This window comes from Mya arenaria, chromosome 2 (genome assembly GCF_026914265.1).
Source record: "Mya arenaria isolate MELC-2E11 chromosome 2, ASM2691426v1".
Classification (NCBI taxonomy): domain Eukaryota; kingdom Metazoa; phylum Mollusca; class Bivalvia; order Myida; family Myidae; genus Mya; species Mya arenaria.
The window spans coordinates 21,896,204-21,920,787 of NC_069123.1; the positions used below are offsets into that span (position 1 = coordinate 21,896,204).

Below are 24,584 nucleotides of genomic sequence, written 5' to 3' on the forward strand. Positions count from 1 at the left end.
GGGCCATTATTTGCAAAACACAGTTATCTAACTTGATTATTCAATTAGGTTGGGTGGTTGAATACCATTGTATAAAGTCTCAATGCAATACATCAAGTAGTTGCTGAGATATTATCCTATGTGTGCTAACATGCAAGACCTTAACCAGAATTTCTAAGTCGCATAATAAAGGGGCAAAAATTATATAATATGAAAGATAGAGTTATCTTACTTGATTAAATAAGAAGGTTAAATGGTTGGGAGCCTGTGTGTAAAGTTTCAATGCAATACATGATGTATTTGCTGAAGCATTGACTTAAAAGTGGTTACATGCAAAACCTTAACCAGAATTTCTATGTTGAATAAAAAAGGGGCCATTATTTGAATTTAATGCAAACTAGAGTTATCTTACTTGGTTATTTAAGAAGATTGGATGGTTGAGTACCATTTTATATAGTCCCAATGCATTTCATCCAGTAGTTGCTGTCAGAGATATTAACCTATGTGTGCTTACATGCAAAATCTTAACCAGAATTTCTGAGTCGAATAATAAAGGGCAATTATTTGCATTAAATGCAAAGTAGAGTTATCTAACTTGGTAAATTAAGTAGGTTGGATGGTTGAGTACCATTGTATCAAGTCTCAATGCAATACCTCAAGCAGTTGCTGAGATATTAACCTATGTGTGCTTGCACGCAAAACCTAAACCAGAATTTCTTAGTCAAATTATAAAGGCCTATTATTGGCATTAAATGCAAAGTAGAGTTATCAAACTTGGTAAATTAAGTAGGTTGGATGGTTGAGTACCATTGTATAAAGTCTCAATGCAATACCTCAAGTAGTTGCTGAGATATTAACCTATGTGTGCTTGCATGCAAAACCTTAACCAAGGGGCGACGCCGACGCTTGGGTGAGTAGTATAGCTTTCCTTATTCTTCGAATAGTCGAGCTAAAAACTCGTTTATTCATCAAGAGCCAGAATGATTGAATGCAGGGACAATTTTGGGGGACATACACATTATTAACATTTAAAAAGAGAAAGTATATGCCTTTATTAGCAAGAAAAAATTAATATAAGGCTTTGTAGTCATGTGATGTTCTGTTTATGTTATTTACTTTTTATTTTTTTACATTGTTTTTGTTGATTTTGCGACTGTTTATTTCATTCCAGTAGTTGGTCATACAAAACGGTTATATGCTGAAACAAGCTGTACTGTGTCTTTTACACCCTGACCCCTATACTGATCAAATCGATAAAATGATTTGTTCACTGCCATAAACTTTATTAAAATTTGTAATAAACGATTGTCCTCGATTTATTATTTCATATTATGTATTTCATTAAAATATTTTCCAATACATTCTAAATTATATGCCCTTATATGAGGTGCAGTCAAAAAGTTCCCGGACTGGTTATATATTGCACACTTTTGACGTCTGACTATGACGATACTTGTCACACATAAATCCTAACATGTTTACATTTTGTAAGCAGAATTATTTACATAGCATCCATATTTTGATAGAAAAATATGTTCATTGTAGTATATAACCTACGCTACGGATCACCTTGAATATTATTACCGATTACGAAATTGTTTTCACTCTTAAAAACGCTACATATGCAATATATTGGCGCCGTTTTATCATGTAAATTTACATGACGTCTCACTAACGTCATTTCTAAACACACGTCCAAAACAAACATCATCACTTAAAAATTATTGAATTAGTATGCATTGTCTGAAGCAATGGAAGATATCGCCGGTGAAGAAATGTCAACGTCATCCGTGCGAACAGAGCAACGGACAGTCATGAACTACTCTGCGAGTGCAGGAATGACACCAAAGGATGCATGGAAATTTATAAATCTGGTAGATAGTTTACCTAAATGTTCCCGGACATTCATATTGGATTGGCACAAGCATTTCCAGGTGATGACATAACTGACAATAATGGAACAGGATAGTGGCAGTTTCGACAAAATGCAGCGTGTCATTTCGGTACATCGGCGGAAATCGATCGACGAAATAGCTGATGTGTCGGATTTAGCCATGGGAATATACACAACATCTTGACAATTATTTATTTATAATTGATTCCAGGCTTTTTTATGATATGAATTGGGTTCACATTGAGTTAACATATGTTTGTGACATTTGAGACGTGCAGAGACATCTCACGATCATTGAGAAATAAACGTCCGTACTGCGAAATTTGATCTTTCATCAAGACGCGCTACTAACATTAGATTTTTCGGGTATGAAAGACTGCATTATCCGACTTAAAGTGTCAACCTAGCGCCTTTGGACTACTGTGTATTTCCAAGATTAAAGACCAACTTACGAGGTGGCAGAATTGAATCAGCAGAAGAAATGAAAAGTGGCGTCAGGTCGGCGGTAAGCAATTGCAAAAAGGGGTGGTATGCAGACATTTTTAATAAGTGGGTAGATTGGCACAGAAAATGTATTGAATTTCAAGGGCAATATGCTTTGAAACACATTGACTAGCATACAAGCGCCTACATTGACGTAATTTCATTAGTGAACGTCAACAGTACGTCATTTCCGTACGAAGTGATCCGTACAGAGTGAGTTATGTTTATTTTCTATGTAAAAAATGATTGTTTTATGTGTGATTAAAAGTTAATATATGTTCAGTCATGTAGAATATAGTTTCAGCTTTAATTTGATGTAATTTTATTTTTTCAAATCCCAAAAATGTCAAAAGTACAAAGGCAGTCCGGGAACTTTTTGACTGCACCTCGTATACCTAGTCGCATGACTTTTTTTGCTGAGTATATATGGATGCATAGTGTATTCCTTTAATTCTCGATAAAAACCAATGTTACCTTCTGTATATGAATATAAAACCAGTCAATTCAAGATATCTTAAAGACCTGCATGATCTTTGGTTCTATTGAGCCTTATAATGTCTAGTTCATGTGTCAGTTGGACAGACAGTTCAATTTTATGATGCCCTCTTTTGGGGGCATAAAAACAAAAACAAAATTCATTTTGTTGTTTTCCCACAAAATAAATATTTAGAATGATAATTCTGAACATTAAAACTTCATTCTCTCATGTAAGTTTACAAAATAATGCCACAAAGTAATCATTTTTAAATTTTGTTGTTTCCCAGAAGTTGTCACAGACACATCAAATAACATGTTCTTGCATTGTAAGATGCAACATGACTTCACAAGAAATCTGGTTTTGGTCCTTTTTAAGATTTTTTGTAAATTTTGTTTTTGCATTTTCTTAATAATAGGTGTTGTAAATCTGAGAAATGAAACATCAATTTGGTGTGGTCTAAAGTCAAGATAGGAATCATTGTTCCCAACAGAAAGTGTTTGTGCAGGCAAATGCTACAAGAGACAGGACATATAGATTTATGCTTAAAATTCCAACAACATGACACATTCAGACCAGCAGAAATTTACATGAGAAGGTCATTTATTTTCATTGTACCATGTTGGAAAGTATTTTCATTGTTTTCGCCTATACATGAACTCCCATATCTGAATGGTAAAAAGTAGGTGAAGCTTAATCATGTGATTACTAGCATGCGGATAAATAAACTTGTAATGACTACATGGTACAAAACAGTTACTTCACCAACAACCCATGTGACTTAAATTATACATGCTATGTGCTCTGGTACTATTTCAAAAACTTGGGTGGCTGGTGCATGAGCTCAAGTAAAGACAGTTTCACTGATCACATGACTGTCGCATGAGCTCCCTCCGCTGTACAGACACTTTCACTGATCACATGACTGTCACATGAACTCATGTACAGACAGTTTCACTGATCACATGACTGTCACATGAACTCATGTACAGACAGTTTCACTGATCACATGACTGTCACATGAACTCATGTACAGACAGTTTCACTGATCACATGACTGTCACATGAGCTCCCTCTGCTGAACAGACACTTTTACTGATCACATGACTGTCACATGAGCTCAAGTAAAGACAGTTTCACTGATCACATGACTGTCACATGAGCTCCCTCTGCTGAACAGACAGTTTCACTGATCACATGACTGTCACATGAGCTCATGTACAGACAGTTTCACTGATCACATAACTGTCACATGAGCTCCCTCTCCTGAACAAACAGCAAGGTGCGACAACCAAACTGGAGCTGGCTTAGAGTGACATCCGGTTCGTCAGGGAGTGTTTGTCTTGGATACGACCAGGCCAGTGTGTAGTTATGGGGGTTGTAACCCAGAGTGGTCATGTAGTCAAACAGCACCTGAGAAAAACAGACATGCAACATGTAACCCCTCAATGCATAGCAACAGATATAGACATACACATGTGAACAGGGTCTAATGTGCTCCAATAGGATTCAAATATTACAAGAAATTTGGGCAATCTTATTCAGCTTAAATGGCATCAATCAGTTTGTTTAAAACCACCAATGACCAGAAAAACCTTAACCAGAATTTCCAAGTCAAATACTAAACGCCCATTATATTTGCATTTCATTCAAAATAGTGCTATCAAACTTCATTAGTTAAGTAGGTCAGATAGTTAGGGAACACATGTCTAAAGTTTCAATGCAATACATGATGTATTTGCAGAGATAATGACTTAAAGGTGTTTTCAGGCAAAACCTTAACCAAAGTATGATGCCAACGCTGACACAAGGGTGGGTAGTATAGCATTCTTTTTTCTTGAATAGTGGAACTAAAAATGAAAGGTTAATTTTTGCGATACATGTATGCCCTATGAAGCATTCCATAAAAGCTGGTGGAGTGTTTAGTACCCAGGTGGTTGGAGTGCTGTTAATGTGCTTGGCAGTTTGAAGGCCTTTCTTTGGGACAATTTAAATAACCCACATGATATGGTGAGCTCTGGTGGGTTTAGGGATTATTAAAACAAGTGAGGTATAATGCGATGATGAAGTCAAAAGTTTTTGACATTTTTTTAGCTTTAAGGATTTGGAATTAGTATGGCAAAATTGGTACATTCCTGAATAACATATTGGCTGTTGGTAGACAAATTTCAAGTTTTTTTCATAAAATATAGAACCATAACTCATATGTTTCTAACCCTATACAGACAAAACATGCATGAAGAACTTCGCACTATGCAATTCTGTTCGCATGGTTGTACACACTTAACAGAAGTTTCATTATTTCTGTTTTAAATGTAAAAGGAGCATACAGTATCTCAAGTGGTATTAAGGTGATTTATCAAAGATCAAACAAACTTGATCCACATAGAAATTGCCCAAGAACCCTGTCACCATGTTTTATCATGTTTAGATGATAAATACCTTTGTTATTGTTTGCATGAGGTTCAGCTGATACCACCAAGCTCGCCAAAGGTAATACCTATACAACGCCTTTTTGCAATAAAGAAAAAAAGATGTAGTAGTCACCATTGGAATCATAACCAAACTGTAGCTTAAACATACTTGTTTTTTGCTACATTGATTATGTCTAGTGTTCATTGACACATTTCATGAGAGATAAATGCAGCAGTGCATCAACAGTTTTGTAATCATCACCTGCATGGTGGTATCTAGGTGGAACCTGCGTGCTCGCCTTTCATCCCGCAGTGTATGCACCGTCACCATGACGACATCCTCACCCACCTCTGGTTCCTCTGGTAACACAATTACCTGACAATTGATAAATGGTATGTCAATATTGAAAACTGTTAATTACTTCTCTTTTGTAAATAAACATTGATACAGTTTTGGGTTATAGGCTTTATTTACAGTTCTGGATAACAACAACCTGGACAGAAAGATTTTGCATGATGACTACAGAAGAGATGATCATGACAATACCTCAATTACAAGCTAAAAATCATGTAAATCCATGAAAATTACACACACACACAAACAATTCCAAAATATCATTTAATATACACATGAAATGTCTCAAAATAAGAATTATATGTACTACAGTAACATATGTAATTTATAACTTATTTGAACATGATTGATAGAACAACAGCAAAATGAGCATGAAAAACAAACACGACAAATGGGAAAGTTAAAAAACCAATCTTATTTAAAAGTTGCTAATCATAGAATAAACAAAATGTGTCACATATAATGTCATCAAATATTTCAAAAGAGCAGTGACACTCACCTTAGTTTCAAGGAGGTCAAACATTTAATTGATAAAGGAGTAAATTAACCTGCATATCATATAGGATGACATCAGATCAGACATTTAACATTTAATTTCATTGTGATTTTTACTGAATTGCAAAATTTCCATTGGTTAAGATATCACCACAAGGAAAAAGACGATCACTGCAAGTGGACATGAACATTCAAGGGTTGTTTTTCTCAAGCAGTATAACTGTATCTTCACAACTTTATTGTATATAACAAATATTTTATGTAAGCTCAATGAAAGGCAAAAATATTCTTTTCAGACAGCTTATCGGATTTAATTTAGAATATGTACAAAAAAGCTACTGAAGCCACTAGGAGGGTCATTGAAATCATACTGAACAAGTGTACTCCTTTGTACCATATTGTCAAGATACCGTGCAATCATTAATGGAGTAGCTTTATTGTACCTAAGAGCTCTGCCTACTAGTAACCTTTCTGGTATGAGAATAAGTACATTAACAAGAACAAGAAAACACTTTCCAATATGGTACAAGTAATAGATGTAGTTCTGAATGTTATTCTATTTCATGCTCAAATCATTACTCAAAAGTAAAAAGCAAAGTGAAAACATGTTGATTCAAATAATCCATTCAAGTCCAAACTTTGTATTAATAAAGTAAACCATTCCATCATTATTTATGACATTATTCAGGGCATTGTTTTATATATTTCATAAAACAAGGCTTTTTCAAGCTGTTTTTGGCCATTATGAAGCTATGTTCCCATTTCCAAAAAGTATACATTTTTCCAAGTGTAAATGTAACAAAAGCTGTCGTTGCATGCTCGAATATGATATATGTGCCTATCAAAAATGCATGAAGAAAAACAAAAAGCAATCAAGAAAAAAAGTAGAAAAAAAAGCAATCAAGGGCCATAATTTGTATGTAACCTGTGTGATGGCCGTGAACAACAATTACTGTGTGAAGAATTAATTCCATTGAATGAACATTATTTAAGATCTAAATTAAAACCTCAAGTTGCCCTTAATTTTTAACCAAACTTTCAATCTCGATTAAGGGCCAAAACTTGTGTTTAGGATAATATGGGGTTATGTAACCAAATGGCATGATGGCCTTGAACAACTGTGTAAAGTATGAAGTCTCTTGAACAAATATTATCTAAGAACTGAGTTAAAACCTGTAAAATTAACCTAACCTAACTTGATCAAGGGCTATAATTTGTATTCAGGTTAACATGGAGTTATGTAACCTAATTGCATAATGGCCGTTAGTGTGAAGAAGGGTAAAGGATTTATAAGTAAAAATCCCAACTTGCCCTAAAACTTTAACCAAACTTTAAAGTTGATCAAGGGCCATAAATTGTATTTAGAACAATATGGAGTCAAGAAAACATTATAGTGTGATGGCCTTGAAAAACTGTGTGATGTCCAGTGAATGAACAGTATTGGAATTTAAAGTAAAAATGCCAAGTTGCCATAAAACTTTAACCAAACTTTCTTAGTCAATCAAGGGCCATAATTTCTTTAGAATAACATGGAGTTATGTAACTGATTGTATGATGGCCGCAAACAATTGTGTGAAGTATGAAGTGAACAGAATGAAGGGTATAGTTGTTATTAGTGAAAAGTGCAACTTGCTCTAAAACTTTAACCTCATATAATGTGCCCTAAAACTTTAACCTACATTCCCAAGTCAATCAGGGGCCATAATTTGTATTTAGAATGATATGAAATACAATTTCGTTATGGTCCTGAACAAGTGTGTGAAGTGTGAAAGGATTGAATGAACAGTAAAAGCAAAAATGCCTACTAAGCCTAAAACTTGAACTGGACCCGACACAGACGCCAGGGCAAGTAGTACAGCCCTTCTTACTCTGCAAATAGAAGACTTCCAACATTCCCCATGATTCTTCGAAAAAAATTACCCATCTGATGGGTATGTTACCCTCTTTCTCCTGGTTGGCTGTGCTGGTATGTGTTCTTGTACGTGAGCTGGAAACCGTCTTACCGTACTTTCCTGGCCTCTTTGTTTACACTTTTGTCATCTCTACTGGTCTCTAGTCTTTCGTCCTAGGAAAAAGAAAGAAAGGGTACTACACAGCTATTCCAATTTATAGCCAGCTTCTATTATTCAATTCACATCCTGTCTACATATATCTACCCCAGGAACTTCCCTTACAATATAAGCTTAACATACCCCTCCAAGCAACTCCCCCTTGCCTGTGAAGAACAAAGGCTCCAGCACATGTCTCAGGTGTTTCTCTTGTTTCTCCAGGCATGCCTATTCCAGCGGTTCCAGTATCAGCTCCCGGTACTCTTCTGCCTGTAGAATCAGTTGAAATATGAAAATTTACATATCGACTTTAAAAACATATCGATTTTCAAACTAAAATTAACCAATTATAAAAAACACTTCTTGAAAAGTTTATACTCATTTCATTAAACATTGTTAATGACGAAAGTTAAAAACAATCTTTGGTATTGGCTCTTTGTAGAAACCAGTACAGATTTCCATTTTCAAGGCCATGAGAAAGTACCCATAACTCACAACATTTTGGATGAATGGCGGACACCTATACCACAAGTCTACTCACCCCCGCAGTTGGTGTTGTTTAGTTATTAATTTGATGTTGGTGAAATCTTTAAAATTATGGATTTCTACCAAAAATTGTATTGTTCTTTAATCAATACTGGATTAGGATGCTGAAACTTCAATTTTTGACACACAGTATTAAACAGGTTTTATTCACCGGAAGTCTTGTATGCTGTATGAAGAAACTGAAATTCATTAAAGTATACATTTTGTAGGATTCGACATGAAATTGTAAGCTGAGTATGCAGTAGGCAACATGGGAGGGTGTTACAACTTACATCCTCAATATATTAATAAACTATCCATCTCGAGGCATTCAGGAAACAGTACCTTTTCTTGTGTTATCCTTTGAAGGCTCTCTCTAGCACTGTGTTGTTTAGTATCATGGTATTCTTCCCTTTCATGGTGGTCTAAAACATGAGATAATGAGAAGAACCAATTTGTACATGTACCACCTTTTATGAATTTAAACTGGGACCAATAACAAGTATTTAATCCTACTCCCAGTACCCTTGTAATCCAGAATCCTGCTGTATTTTTTCACAGGATTCAACAATACCACCTAATCTTAAACTTGAATACCAGTATTAATATGAAATAAAACGTCCCAATATTGCTTGGTTTTTGTACGCTCTAACATACAGAGCATGCATTTTGATTTTTTATGCACCATATTTGTTGCGTTGTTGGTTTAGTTCTTACAACAACCTGTGGAATGGGTTAGATTCATAAGATCTCAAATGGAGTTACATGTTCATTCATTCATACCCAAGCATCAAGTGAAATACAGTACTACAGGCATAGCTATATAGGAAACATAGTATTCAGTATGAATAACTACAATAGAGAAATATGCTGTAGTATATAAAGAATTGTGTCCCTTAGATACATTAAGATTAAGAATGCAACATCATTTACACCAAAAGAGCCAGGAAATAGAAGCAATATCATTTAATTATATGCCATGTATTCCTTCAATTTTTTCTTCTTCTTTTAACAGATGTGATTTCACTGTCAATTAGTCCATGATTGCAATAAACATTGTTCATAAATAAATTATATTGACTTATATTTGCTACTTCAATATTATCAGATATTACTTAAATATTTACATATATATGTAGCAAATGTTAGTTCCTGGTCAATTTAGTCTTTATTTATAAGTGGCATCCAGTTTTCTTAAACCTTGGCATCCAGAATACTGCCCAAAATGGGTGGAATCTGGCGTACCAAAACGGAGATTAGCATTCGGATAATATGAATGAAATGTCAGACATGTACTGTAAACATAATATAAGATGAAATCATTTGGGCTTTTACTGGCAGTTGTTGTATACCTAACAAATTGTTATGTTAAAAGATTTGGGGTTTTAATTGAATTATTCATACACAAATTAATCTTATAGAATAAAATATCCACAAATCCAGAATTTTACCATCATTGTTTTGCAAAGGAAAGGGTTTACTGAACCTCCACAAAGCACGAAATGCACAAGCAATTGCTGATGTCAACGTGTACACCAGCAGCATGGATAAGAACAGCTGGTACCGGCATAGTCCAAATAATTGTACGTTGACAGATTTTTTTTACGATTTTTGATATGGCAAATCCTTCACGTTGGGGATTGGAAGAATCCCGTATAACACGTCTATTTTTTTAGACTAGTACCGGCAAAACACAGAGACAACACGGGCTGGATTTTCTAAAACACATATAACTGTATATAAAAGAGATCTAGTATTTGAAGCTTTATATGATGTCTTACAGCTACCAGTACCGCATTTTTATATTATATAATTAATAAATATTAATACAGTACAAATGTAAAACTTCGAGCCACAGTGACCGACACTACACTACAGTACCATACTGTATTGCGTAGAATTGAAATGGGTCAATAACGTCTCTGCTATCTATACAATGTATTATTTGGTAGTACATGCTACCTATCCCAAAGTAAGAGACAACTCCTAGCGCGCCAGATCCGCATGCGAATATCGCCCAACTCCAACTCGTAGAAGTGGACATTTTCTACTTTCAGTTTGACCCAGATTACTTCCGGATCAGTCAATTGTACGGTATATTTCAGAATGGGTTATTGTCTATATCAGTAGAAATGCGCTTTCTTTATCTTTTCAACAACATTTTAACACAATGAAAAAGAAAACTCTAGACGAAATACGAGTTGGCTTGCAACTACACACCAAAATACCCACTACATCTATTCCCCCTGTTTCATAATTAAACTCTCCTACCATCGTTCTACTTTTAGACCAATTGAAAACATCACTGGAAGTCACGTGAATAATACCATTATAAAAAGCGCCGATTTCTTTCAATCTATCTCTTTTCCAATACTAAAGGCAGAGTGACAACATATCAAATATGTCGGAAAACACAGTAAATGGCGAAGCTGGAGAGCATCATCAACATTATAAAGAGATTCACCATCATTATGCAGAAGAATGCAGTCAAGACGACATAGGCACATTCTTATTTACTTCTGAATCGGTCGGAGAGGGACACCCAGGTACTTTTTCGTGTTTCAAAAGTGTCACGTGGGTTTGTTTATGTTCCAATTTCTTTGAATAATTTTATGTTTATGTCTTGAGTGGATCATATGATACATTTGATGAATAATCCGTTTGCAAAAGGCATTATATTATAATTGGTCAATGCTATACTAATTATTTGCAAATCACCATTGTCATTTTGAAAGGAGATCATTTAAATAGTGTAGTCTAAAATAATAGACGTGTTATACGGGATTCTTCCAATCCCTAACGTCTAAACGGGTTAGTGCAAAAAGAATGTAGGACGAAGTGAACCACTTCCCAAGTGAACCAGGACTAAGTGAACCACTCGGTGAGACGAAGTGAACCATCTATATGTTATATAGGGAATATTCTCTTAATGTAATGTTATGTTTCAGAGTTTATTTTCCTGAGTATAAATGATTTAATAGATAATATGAATACATTGTTAATCATATCAAAGTGTTTATTTATTAAAATTATGTATTTTGATATAACAATGTTTTGAAAAAAGGAAAAGAAAAAAGAAAAACAAAATACCTTTTTATTTAATCCTTATAATGAATATATTATCAATACATCCTACTTTGTTGAATTTTATTTCATATATGTTCAAAAAATTATCTATGTTTGTTATTTACACCTCAATCATGTCCCAAAAACAAATAAGTGTGGGTGTAATTAATGGATAATTGTACTTTAATTTTAATTGGCCTTATTAATTGGTAATTACTCTTGAGTCTTGCATTCAAATGGCGATAATTACTAGTTATTATCACCTTTCAGACAGTGTGCCATCACACAATAGCCACTATATAATACATATGTGGTTCACTCGGTCCTGAAATGGTACACTTAGGAACTGGTTCACTTGTGAAATGGTTCACTTCGTCCTGCACCCGTGCAAAAACCAGGGGTGTTTTAAAAATATTGAAATCGTTTAAAGTGAAGTATTCTATGGTTGAAATTGATCAAAAAGAGTTATATTCATATTTTACCATGTAAGTGAAATGCTATTTAGCACTAAACAAGCATTTAATGCATTAAAACAAGTTGTTTACCTTTCCAATAATACAAAATATGACTGACAGATAACAATTATGCCGTCTCCGTGGCCTAGTGGATAAGCGTCCGCCTACGGAGCGGGAGGTCGTGGGTTCGATCCCTGGCCGCGTCATACCAAAAGACGTTAAAAGTTGGTACAAGTAGCTCCCTTGCCTGGCGCTTGGCATTTAAAGGGTAGTGCTTGGAAAAGTGGTGTACTCAGTACTGGTTTAACCCAGGAAAGTTGTACCCCGTGTATCGGTGCTTTACACCGAGCACGTAAAAGAACCAAGGGGTCTCTTCGAAAAAGAGCTAGGGTCTCGCACCCGGACTTCCTTGTATCCCACCACTGTCTCTTCAGCGTGCTGTCCCTTCAGCAAAAACAAAGGACCCCGTTGGAAATAAGTGCTTGCACTTTCACGGGTTATCCTTGATCGCAAGGTCTAAAGAAATACATACATACAAGGGGAACAATTGATACAATCGTAATAACTCGGCCTCCTCCGACAAAGCTTCGAGATAGACCTCGTTAATACAATCGTAACAATTCGGCCATGGCCGAAATGTTCCAAGCGATTTAAAACTGTGCCTTGAAGCCTTGCAGGTGCCCTTCATGTATATATCGTTATGTTTTGACAGAATGAAATGAAGAAAAGCCGTCAAACTCATAATTATAAGTTGGATATTTATTTTTTTGTGTACGGAACTAATGTAAAATAACATTATCTGGTAATATTTCTTGTTTTTATGATATTTTATAGACGCTATATGCTTTAACCTGGAATCCTGAACGGAACAACTACCCACTTTTGATACTAAACAATTTGTACGTGAATGATTTGCCATATCAACAATGTAAAAAAAATCTGCCAACGTACAAAAGATTCTTTAAGTCCATATAAACAGCAAAAAAATATGTCCAAATAATGTTTCCTTTTGTATTATGAAGAAATAATATTGCATATATGATCAGCTTTAAAATGTGGCGCGTCTGAATAAGATTTTTACCAGGACAATCTATTAATATGCCATGACTTCAAACCGATAACTGCCGGGTAGACTTGAAAATAAAGGTCAAGACTGCTTTGGCCGGAACCAACCATCACTGATAATATGCCCGGATCTATTATTGAGAAGAGCCGTGACAGTTGTGGCCAAGGCATTAGCTGATAACTGCCTTTATGGCTTATTTAGAAAAGCTGGAGCCGTGGCTTATTGTATTTTAAAACAGCAGTATCGCAGGATAAGACAGTCACTTGGTATTTAATTGAATCTGAAAACAGAATATTTTAAAAACACATTCATATTTTGTTTGTCATTCACTTCCATATGAATTTGTTAACATTACAAACTAATTCATGGTGCCCTTTGATGCTTTCTATCAACGGTCTTTCTTATTAAATATTAAAATGAGAATACACCACAATTTGCACAAAATAAGAATGCTCAATGAAAATCCTACATTCCAATAAAGTTTCATATTCTGAGAGCTGACAGTAACAAAAAAAAATGCCTTTGTCAAGACGGTTGTTCTTTTTGCTGACTGCGAATTTTTGAAGCACAATCTTTCTGGGCCTATGGAATAATTAAATTCATCGGCCTTACTAGGCTTAGGTCCATGCAGTTTTGTAATGATAGTAAACAATAAAAGTAGAAGCCCTGTCGCCTGTAGCACTGGAACTTTACTGGCCCTTAAATGATTTTACAAGCCCAGGCTTTCATTTACATGCAGTTGAGTATTTTGTTTGGAAGCTTGTTAAGGTTGAAATGAGTTCTATGAATATAAATATTATTTTTATTGTTATAATATTTATTAGATTGAAGTAACTGCTGCACTGCAGGTATTTATATACACAAAAACATTTAAAAGTTTTTTTTAACTCACTGTATTTTTTTTGTCTTGACTTCTTCAGTGTTCAATTGTTATTGTTAACAATATGGCCTAAAGCAAGTTAAATACTGAACAGTAACTCATTTACTTTAAACATACCGGTACAAATAATATAAGCATAGTAAAGGATTACAGGTTATTTAACAAGAATAAAACTACAATTAAGGTATTGTCAAAATTGCTTGTACTATCGATATCAGTAACTTGAGTGGACTATGGTCAAACTGGAACTGATTCCTGACAATGATTTAAATGTTATGTCATTTTTGTACATTAATGTTGATGATCTATTTCAGACAAAATATGTGACCAGGTAAGCGACGCCATCCTAGATGCCCACTTGCGTCAAGACCCAGAAGCCAAAGTGGCGTGTGAGACCGTCTCCAAGACGGGAATGATCCTATGCTGTGGGGAAATCACATCCAAGGCAAAGATTGACTACCAATCGGTCATCAGAAACACTGTTAAACAGATTGGATATGATGACTCTTCTAAAGGTAGTACTTGTAACATTACACTGAAATATGAGTTTTTAACGGACTGAAAACATCTTTTGTTCAAATTCTTTCACATATGGCTTTAACAGGTTTTCAATGTTGTACAGCGTTAGATTGCTGTACATGTTGCCATCATATATCTGAATGCTGTTTGTCACTCTTAAATATAGCTTTCTTAAGTAATAAGTAGATATATTTAGTATCCTTTTATGAAATTTGTGAATACAAACATCTTTTAAAAATTATACATACAAATTTTAAATTGCAGGTTTTGACTACAAGACATGCAATGTTCTCATTGCACTTGAAGAGCAGAGTCCGGACATAGCCCAGGGGGTTCACTTACAGAGAGATGAAGATGATGTTGGAGCCGGAGACCAGGTAGGTAACCATGACCTAACAATACATTAAATGGATTTTGGACTCTCCCCATTTTCTTAGGACAGGAAGTTTTAGTAACAGTTGACTTGCATATCATTGTTTATTTATAAGCTTAAGGAATGCTTGAATAATAAAAATAAATTCAGTGAAGTTTAATGAAGCCAGTAAATCTGCATAGAAGCATATTTTCATTTATGATGTCATAATCAGATTATGAATGAGATTGCATAAACTGTATTTTGTACAAAAAAATTCAGAAAAGTGAGGAATGCATTGAGTATAAGTTTTATTTTATGATGGTCAATTCATTATGTATGGTTTCAAAATAAGAGTTGCTGACTTAAAAAATGTAGGATACTTGTTTGTTTCAGTGTTAAATCGCTCAATTTTTCACAGACTTAAGTGCAAAAGGCTATTTTTCACCAGTGATGTATTAAGCCAAACAATTTTTGTTTGTTAGAAACAGTGTAATAACATTTTTATTTCACTGATAAATGTCTATAAGCCAGTCCAAAGCATTAAACAATAACAGATATCTGTCCTTTCAATGTAAGATTGTAATATATTTCATTGAGTGAGCACCAAAAGCTATAGCCACAAAAATATTAACTTTTGGTGTTCATGAGATGAAATAAATTGTGATCCTCCACTGAAACAAACAATTTTTCTTTTTCTTTTATTCTTATTATTCTTAAAAGAGATTTTAAATGACAGCATTTGAAGTTTTTCAGTAAAGCGCCAAATTGTATGCGATCCTAACGTCACAGTGTTTTTTAGCTCTACTGGCCAAAGGCCAGAAGAGCTTATATGCAATGGTAATGTGTACGTCGTATGTGCGTCCGTGCGTGCATCTGTAAACAATTGCTTGTGAACACGATACAGTCTTCAGTTTTTATAGTATCTCGATGAAACTTGTACAATATTTAGATATCCATCAGAGCTCGGTTCCTTTTTAAAACCAGCCAGATCCGCCCAATTCATGCCTAGATGATGAGCCTTGAAAGTATTAAAAAAATGCTACGTCTATTTTTAGCCAAGTATACATGAGCGAAGTCTATTTTTAACCAAGTTTACATGTAAAGTCAAGTCTAGGATTAAAGGGAGAAAACTTGCTTCTTGGTTCTGCAGTTGATTTTGTGAATAACTCTCCCTTGTTCTTGTTGAAAGGCCATTTTAAGCTCTATTGGCCACACAATTGGTTGTGAATGTTTGTTCAAAGTATGCCCCTGGGGTTATTTCTGGCCACGCCCCCTGATTCACAGGTTTGGTGTACTTATTTTGGGAAATGTTTGAAAATCTTTTTGTTCGTTCGCACATCCATCTAAACACAATTGGTTGTGAATGTTTGTTTAAATTATGCCCCTGGGGTCATTACTGTCCACGCCCCCAGGTTCACAGGTTTGGTATACTTAATTTGGGAAATGTTTGAAAATCTTTTTATTTGTTCGCGCATCCATCTAAACACAATTGCTTGTGAATGTTTGTTCAAATTATGCCCCTGGGGTCATTACTGGCCATCCCCCGGGGTTCACAGGTTTGGTCTACTTAAATCAGGAATGTTTGAAAATCTTTTTGTCTGAACCAGCTATGCAGACCCTTTCTATTTTGAATAAGGCATAATTTAGTGGTCCGCTACCATGGTTGTTCAAATTATGCCCCTGGGGTCAAAACAGGCACTGCCCCGTCACAAGTTTCTAAGAGACTTATTTAAGAAATATTTTCAAAATCTTCTTGTTTCAAACCACAAGGCTCATACCTTCATGCTAAAGCTGGCCCCACCCCTTTCGACCTACTTTTTTATTTTTAAAGCAACAGCAATGAAATTTGGACCATGCGTACAGTTTTGCAAACGAGCAACAATGTTGTCTTTGGATGACCTTGACTTTGACCTTTTGACCAACTTTTTTATTTTTAAAACTAATGAAATGAAATTTTGACCATGAGTACAGTTTTGAAAGCAAATATATATTTTTCCTCAGATGACCTTTACTTGGCACATATTTAAATAGTTCATGCAACTAATCTGCTTACAACACTTTCTGTCCTCAGATGTTGAACGTGCAACGTTTTCGGCTAACCCAAACACAAAACGTGAACTATGTGTTTGTTGCCTATTACCCATACATACATGCTCTGGATTGAAAATGACCACAAGAGCCATGCCAGTAGAGCATAGGCCCTCATGGGCCTCTTGTTTTTTTGGTGCAATTTACTGCCTTTTAAAGTCTGTTTCCCTAGCGAAAAAGTGTCCGTTTTCTCCAAAAAAAATCATATTTTCCCCATTTGATAAATGCAGATTATGTTGATGAATAAAAAAAGAAATAAATTTCTTGGAAAATAAACAAAATCTTAACAAGACTTGCTCTTTCACAGCATAATGTATGCATAAAAAGGTTTAAACAGGTATATTTGCCATTATGTTTGCTATTTGGTTCTGATTTTGTATTTTTCCCAATTTGCATTTTAGAAAATAATCGCTGCGTCATGTGGTTGAATTTTTGTCCAAGCCCTGGCACGCTGATGTTTGACTTGGAATTGAGAATGGGCTAAAATATTGTTTTAATTTTTCTGATAAATCTCTCTAATCCACCGTAAAGCATGTATAAATAGCTTTCTTTAATTATGCTTAAGATGTTGTGTTAAATAACTGTGTTGAGCATCAAGAGTTGTGTTTGAGGTAAAACTGAGTCAAGTAATTAGTATACGGTCAAGATCTAGAACCAGATAAAAGATCTGAATATTTCTTATCACTTTACTGGTTGCTTTTCAAGACGGACTAGTAATGTACTGATACCAAGAGCAAGGAAGTACAAAGAATGTACATCTTGTAAACATTTAGTATATAATAGGGGTTGCTATTCAGTCTGAAGAAATGAATGTCCTCAGATACTTAACTTGAGATTCATTGCCTCCACATTCCACTTCTGTGATGCTTATTTGCAGGGTTTAATGTTTGGCTATGCCACAGATGAGACAGAGGAATGTATGCCCCTGACAGTTGTTCTATCACACCAACTGAATGCCAAGATTGCACAGCTCAGACGTAATGGAGAGATGGGTTGGGCTCGACCGGACACTAAAACACAGGTACCCACTACTGGTGTTTGTGTTGGCTGCAAAGTCTTATGGTGCTCTATGGAAAATAATACTTATTATTGTTGTTGTAAATATATGAAATATGCAGAAATTCTGTTGAAATATGTTTTAAGTGCCTTGTCCAGGTCAAGAACATGAATTGGTATGTCAAAAGTGAGGTTAAGGTGAAGGCTTTTTTGACATTAATGATAGCAAATACTATATATCATACAGGTAACTATTGAGTACAAGTATGAGGAAGGAGCATGTGTGCCCATCCGTGTTCACACCGTGGTCATCTCGGTCCAGCACAGTCCAGACATCTCCGTGGAGCAGCTACGCAAGGAGGTTATGGAGAAGGTCGTTGGGCCAGTCATCCCCAAGAAGTATCTTGACGAACAGACCGTGTACCACATCCAACCTTCCGGTATCTTCATAATTGGTGGACCACAGGTACAATACCCCATTTTGTCAAAGCTTTTTATAGGCCATAACTATAAAAAAATGTTCAAGATATACAACTGAAACATTGAACACATGATGCCGGAGACAAGATGCACCTGTATAGCAATGCCCATAAATCTGGCTTTAATGTTCTGGATTTGAAATGATGCTAAAAACTGACAATATAAGAAATAAATGACAAGAACCATTTCTGCTTGGTTCGCTCACATGTGTTTATTACATCACTTTCAGCATGTTGTATGACCTAAAACATCTGAGGATTAAGTGCTTGAAGCTTGTTATGGCCTTTGTGTTGTTACCAGTTTGCTTACAATGTCCTTATCTTGAGGCAGAACCTAGATTAACGTGGGAAAGGTATTTGTCAAATCTTATGGCATGTGTGTGCCAATTTTGATTTGTGTTATCTCCTCTGGACTGAGATTTATTTGCTGAAGTTGAGAAATTATGTCAACTAACTGGCCTTGGGCAATGGGAAGAGCTATGTGATAGGTCAGGCAAGATAAACAGTGAACTTTTCATTTTTATACTGAAAACATTGTTAAGTTTTTGTCTTTTCTAAAAGGCTAGAAAGATGTATCATGTATTTACAATCTGCATTTTGACTGTCCATAACCATGAAGTTCTTTTTTATGTCAAATAGAAGACCTATCAGCACCTGCGGGTAAGCAAGCAGTTTAATATAACGGCTTGTGTTTCAGCACTGGTTTTACTTGCTGTTCTATATTTTGTATTGCTTCTATATAAGGCAATACAGTAATGTTGATATCACTGAAATTATAAATTATCTTGCCTGACCTAATTCACTTCTTTAAATCTGAATGTTTAGTTTTAAAGCTGTGTGTAATGAATGAATAACCATTTCCATCCATTTCAGTTTATACTTTCACATTGCTGCGTTGCCTTCTAACTTTGCTTTAAACTTGAGGTTTGCTCAATTGATTAAACCTAGAAAGTACATATATACTGACAATTAATATTGCTCTACAAATAAAAGATATAAAACCTTACTAGCAAGATTCACAAAATTCAATTCTCCAAGAATTGTCATAACTCAATATATAAAACCTTACTAGCAAGATTCACAAAATTCAATTCTCCAAGAATTGTCATAACTCAATATTTTTCTAATATAGCTTTCACATTTCAAAATACTTCATATTGATCAGGACATGATGTGCTAACTAGTAAGTATTTTGAAATGTGAAAGCTATATTAGAAAAATATTGAATTTTGACATAAATCAATTCTTTGAGAATTGAATTTTGTAAATCCTGAATATTCCAATGAGCACCTCAGTGTGTTGTAACCCTGTCAAAAAATGCATGATTGTTGGACTTTTTTAACACTTTCAAACTTGTTTCCACACAAAATGTAGTGAGTAGATGTTTGTAAGGTGGCGTATAATCATTGCAGTTAGTTGTAGTCTGCTTCTCTCAATGTGCGAAACCATACAGGACTAGTAACTGACTTTATTTTACTCTGCTTGTTATCTTGTTATAGAGGAATGCATATTAATGCATATTCAAATAATAATGTGAAAATAATGAAACAAGAAATCTCGTGCATTTTCTTGGATTATATAAAGAATAACACCTTTACTGTGGCATAGTGTACTGACAAGAAGGCCACGCTGAGATGTACGCTGTTAAATGTACAGGGTCTCACTAGCAGACGAACGAATAAGTTACACTGTACTGAGTTAATAAATATTTTTCAATCAAATGATATAATTCTTTTGACGGAAACCTGGACTAATGACTTTCCTGATTTATATATTGACAATTTTGAATGTTATGTTTTAAATAGGCATGAAAATAAGCAAAATAGTAAACGGTCTTCAGGGGGCATTATTGTTTATTTGAGAAACATTTATGTTACAAATGAAACATTAATATTTACGAGTAATGACGATTTTTTATGTATAAAAATCAGTAGTGTGTCGTTGGGTTTAGATAAGGATCTGTATTTCTGTTTATATTATCTTATATTGTACCAGAAAATAGTAGTCACCAGAGTTGTTACGAAATAATTATATAACTGATGTACCGTTAACACGATGGTCAAAAGATAAAGGGAAGCTAAATAATTATGGATTAATGCTGTTAGATTTATGTAAAGAAACCGGATTGCCTATTTTAAATGGTCGATTTGATAGAGATAAAAAAAAAAATAGCCCTTTTAATATGCAAGGGCTTTTTCTACACATTTTGGGAACACAAAATTGGACCTTTATTTGGGAATATTTATAGAAAAATCCTTAATTTGGAATGGAAAGTCCAGGGGTAACCTGATAAAATAGGAAATTCTGCATGATTTTAAATTAATTTGCAGTTGGGAATGGGTCTGAATATCTGACCTGTGGAGTGGCTAGAAAAAGGCTTGTATGCATACACTAATATATTGGAGCGGGCCTTATCAATATATTGTTTGTTTTTCAAGAAATACATTGTTTTTCACAGAATCTGTGTTCACAAATCAGGAAAATATTATGTTTCTTTCAAGAGAAATGGATGATTTTTTTTGCAATTGGAAACAGCCTTTAGAAGGCAGAATATTGCACCAAGACAAATCATGAATGTGCAAGTCAAAAAATCTTGTTCATTAAAAAGCAGCTAGACTTCATATTAAAAGGTTTTCAGATATTTAATGCAACAGCCAGCTGGCTTTTTCTTGGAATGGTTCAACGTAGAAACACAAGAGGACAAAATTCTATTGAGGCTCATAGAAACATAGAAACAATCTTAAGTCGTAATTCAATTTTCAGAGTGATGCTGGTTTGACTGGCCGTAAGATTATCGTTGACACATACGGAGGGTGGGGGGCACATGGTGGTGGAGCATTCTCTGGTAAAGACTACACGAAAGTTGACCGGTCTGCTGCTTACGCTGCCCGCTGGGTGGCCAAGTCCCTTGTCAAGGCTGGCCTCTGCAGGCGGGTTCTTGTACAGGTAGGTTGGGCCAAAACTTTGTGTTAGCTATTAAAAGAGCTATATTTATTATAATAAAATAATAAAATAATAATAATAATAATAATATCTTTACTATAAGCTATTGCTATTGCTATTGCTATTGCAGTTCAACTGACAAACAAATGGTGCTATAAAGCAACACGGTTCAAATTGTACCAATTCATTCAACATTGATGGTTATAACATACTTCAAAATTATCTTCGATTGCAATGTTGTCGTCTCGATAAACTTCACATGTCTTTAACTACGGTAATATTTTAGATTGACTTTAAAAAAAAATTGCATATAAAATGTTCATTGTTTCCTTTTTGTTAATCCAATGATGACCAATACCCCATAAATTTTAGTAGTGGTGCATCTATTAAATGTTGTTTGTTGTTTTCAGTTGTCGTATGCCATTGGTATTGCCCAGCCCCTGTCTATCACAGTTCTCAGCTATGGAACTTCGACCAAGTCAGAGCGGGATCTGCTGCAGATTGTCAGAAACAACTTTGACCTGCGACCTGGCAGAATTGTCAAGTATGTGCTGGTGCTTAAATGTACAAATGTCACTAAAATAAGGATTGATTTCATGACCATTTGGCTTATCAAAATTGTAGCAAGCCACTTCTTTTTACCATCGCTATTTTTAAGAATTTAGATGAACAAGCCAGAATCAATTAATATTATTCAGCTTTTCAAAATTGTATCAAGCTCAATAATGTGAGTTTTTCCAAAAACCAGTTCACAATTATTAAGCTTCTCAGTGTGTTTAAATTTTGACCCTTGGTTTAAAGGTTGTATGTTAAGTCTGACATACTGGAGATGTGTAGTATATTACAAACTATCAAAATGTTTGATCACATTAGGAGTTTAAATTTTATTCAAACCTATTTGTTCTTGACTGTCATTCACTTGATAATTTCTGTTTAATTGGGTTATCTCGCTGTTCATTGAAGTGATTTAGGTGATTAAATAAGCTTTCAGGTGATAAAATGTTATGGGTTAACCTTGAGCCAAAAGCAAAAATTGAATTGTATTTCTCGACTTCAGGGAGCTGAACTTGAAAAATCCTATCTACCAGAAGACTGCCTGTTATGGACATTTCGGTCGCCCCGAGTTCACTTGGGAACAGGCAAAACCTCTCAAGCTTTAGTTCTGCAGTGCAAACAAACATTGTTGTGATCTGTTTTATTGTTAACTTACTGTATTTGGTGCTCTGTCTGAAAAACTACGACGGTTCTAGCCAGATTCTGATGTCAACATGAGAACAGTATAGGTTCATGGTCAATCATGAGATCTGGGGCATGCAACACCAGTCTACTCTGCAAGTCAAATTTATTTAGTTCATGTCTGTTACTGTAAATGAAGGACAAAAAAGGTAATGGAAATCATGTTCTTAAAATCATGTTCTCAAAATGTGTTGTTTTGTTTCTTTGCTTTTTAAAACAGATAAAAAAAGCAAGGGATTATTTATTTATTCCATAGTTCTTGGTTGGTATACATTAATTTCTTTCATGTGTTTAGTTAAGGATTCCTCAGCTCAGTTGACTTGACCGCTGCTGATCTCGGAATTGATATGGCATCAGAGATTGTGGGTTCTGTTGACAGCAAATGCACTGTCAGCAATTATTGTCCATTTAGGTAAACTCTGTCCACATTGTCCCATCGGCTGAGACCCAAGTACTGGTCAGCTGGTAGGTTTTACTGAAATAATGTATATGTCAGCAGCCCGGCCCCTGGGGTCCAAGGCGTGACCCCAGCGGGCCACCCTGCTGTCCAGGGGGAGATAACACCTGCAGACCACAGTAGTTAGAGGGATAGACTGACTGCCGATTTGACAACAAGAGAAATATCTCGTATTTATTCTAAATAGTTGTTGTTTAAAATATATTATGTATATTTATATAGCAGTGTGATCATATGGCAAAAGTTACATGTATCTATACATCATTATGATCATTTAACGGAACTGCTACAAATTTAAGCAGTTTAGTTATATAATCAAATGATTAAATGGAAGTAAATGTTAAGTTGTCAAATCGGGCCTCAGTTTGCTCATGTAATGCTCTGCCCTTTATCTAGTGCAAATGTGTGCCACCTAGCGCATTTGTCTTGTGTTTATAGAAATTAATTGGAAAAGGGCACTTTTGATAAACACTCGGGTCTGTTCTCCCATATGTGCTCAAATTAACATCCATTTTGTGGTCTTGACTTGTTTCAATTATTCTTGGCATTTGTTTTTGTTGATGATGATATGTATTTTATTGTCATTATTTATATTTTTAATAGTAGTTGAAATTGTGCACTATGTATTACAGAAACTTTCTTTTAGTAATTGTCACTATATTTCATTTGAATTACGACTTACACATATTCTTACACATTTAGATAAATTGCCCATGTTTTTAACTATGATCATGTATGAAATGTTGGTTGATGCCTTATGTGGGGTAACTGTATCATTTTATTATTATTATTATTATATGTTGTTTTACATATCCACCTGTATTATCTGTGTGTTTGTGATTCATTGGATAAAAGGTGCATGTTAAATGCCAGCTTTTGTTTGGATATTGAGAGAAAACCCCGATTATGAAACTTCCATCTACTTTTAAACGTGTTATGTTTTTTGTCAATGAGTAAATGATTTTATGTAAACATATGTACATATTTTGTTCCAGCCATTGCAATATACCTAATCCATTCTTTGCTCATTTTATGTAATCATGGTTTCATTACCTTCATGAAAAAAATAAATTCTGAAGAATATCCAGCTGTTACCATTTTAAGTTTTACATAAATATGCATAAAGCAATTCATATAAGGTGTATGTATAAATAAATATTCGGAGAGATGTCATTGCAGATTTTTTCATATATTATATGAATATTGTGTAAGAAATCTGACTGCTTGCCTCGTCAATCTAACTGAATTGTTAAACAATTTGTAGAATCCCTGTAAATCTGTTTGTGGGATCAACTGAAGTCGGTGATAATAAAATTTGTAAATGTGATTTGTTCTTTTTATTAATGGATTTGTTCTTGATTGGAGTTCCTTGTTAT

At 34.8% G+C, this 24,584-nt stretch overlaps 1 protein-coding gene and 1 long non-coding RNA gene across 4 annotated transcripts; one reads left to right on the forward strand and one right to left on the reverse strand.

The window, feature by feature from the left end:
* Positions 1–1,012: 1,012 nt before the first annotated feature.
* LOC128222103 (uncharacterized) lies at positions 1,013–10,736 on the reverse strand. 2 transcript variants are annotated; one of them, XR_008259068.1, is made up of 6 exons: positions 10,631–10,736; positions 9,014–9,093; positions 8,288–8,413; positions 8,036–8,160; positions 5,508–5,621; positions 1,013–4,244 (listed from the first exon to the last, which is right to left on the reverse strand). It is a non-coding gene; the product is annotated as an uncharacterized LOC128222103 (long non-coding RNA). The 2 variants fall into 2 exon arrangements; XR_008259070.1 differs by having other exon boundaries at positions 8,016–8,160.
* Positions 10,737–11,033: 297 nt separating this feature from the next.
* On the forward strand, positions 11,034–24,535 carry LOC128222076 (S-adenosylmethionine synthase-like). Of its 2 annotated transcripts, XM_052930871.1 has the most exons (9): positions 11,034–11,214; positions 14,450–14,650; positions 14,919–15,031; positions 17,975–18,118; positions 18,341–18,559; positions 19,212–19,232; positions 21,336–21,518; positions 21,926–22,059; positions 22,573–24,535. In XM_052930871.1, the coding sequence occupies exons 1-9, from the start codon at positions 11,070–11,072 to the stop codon at positions 22,673–22,675; spliced, it is 1,263 nt and encodes a 420-aa protein (XP_052786831.1). In that variant the 5' UTR covers positions 11,034–11,069; the 3' UTR covers positions 22,676–24,535. The 2 variants fall into 2 exon arrangements, with proteins under 2 accessions (XP_052786831.1, XP_052786841.1); XM_052930881.1 differs by lacking the exon at positions 19,212–19,232.
* The last annotated feature ends 49 nt before the right edge of the window (positions 24,536–24,584 follow it).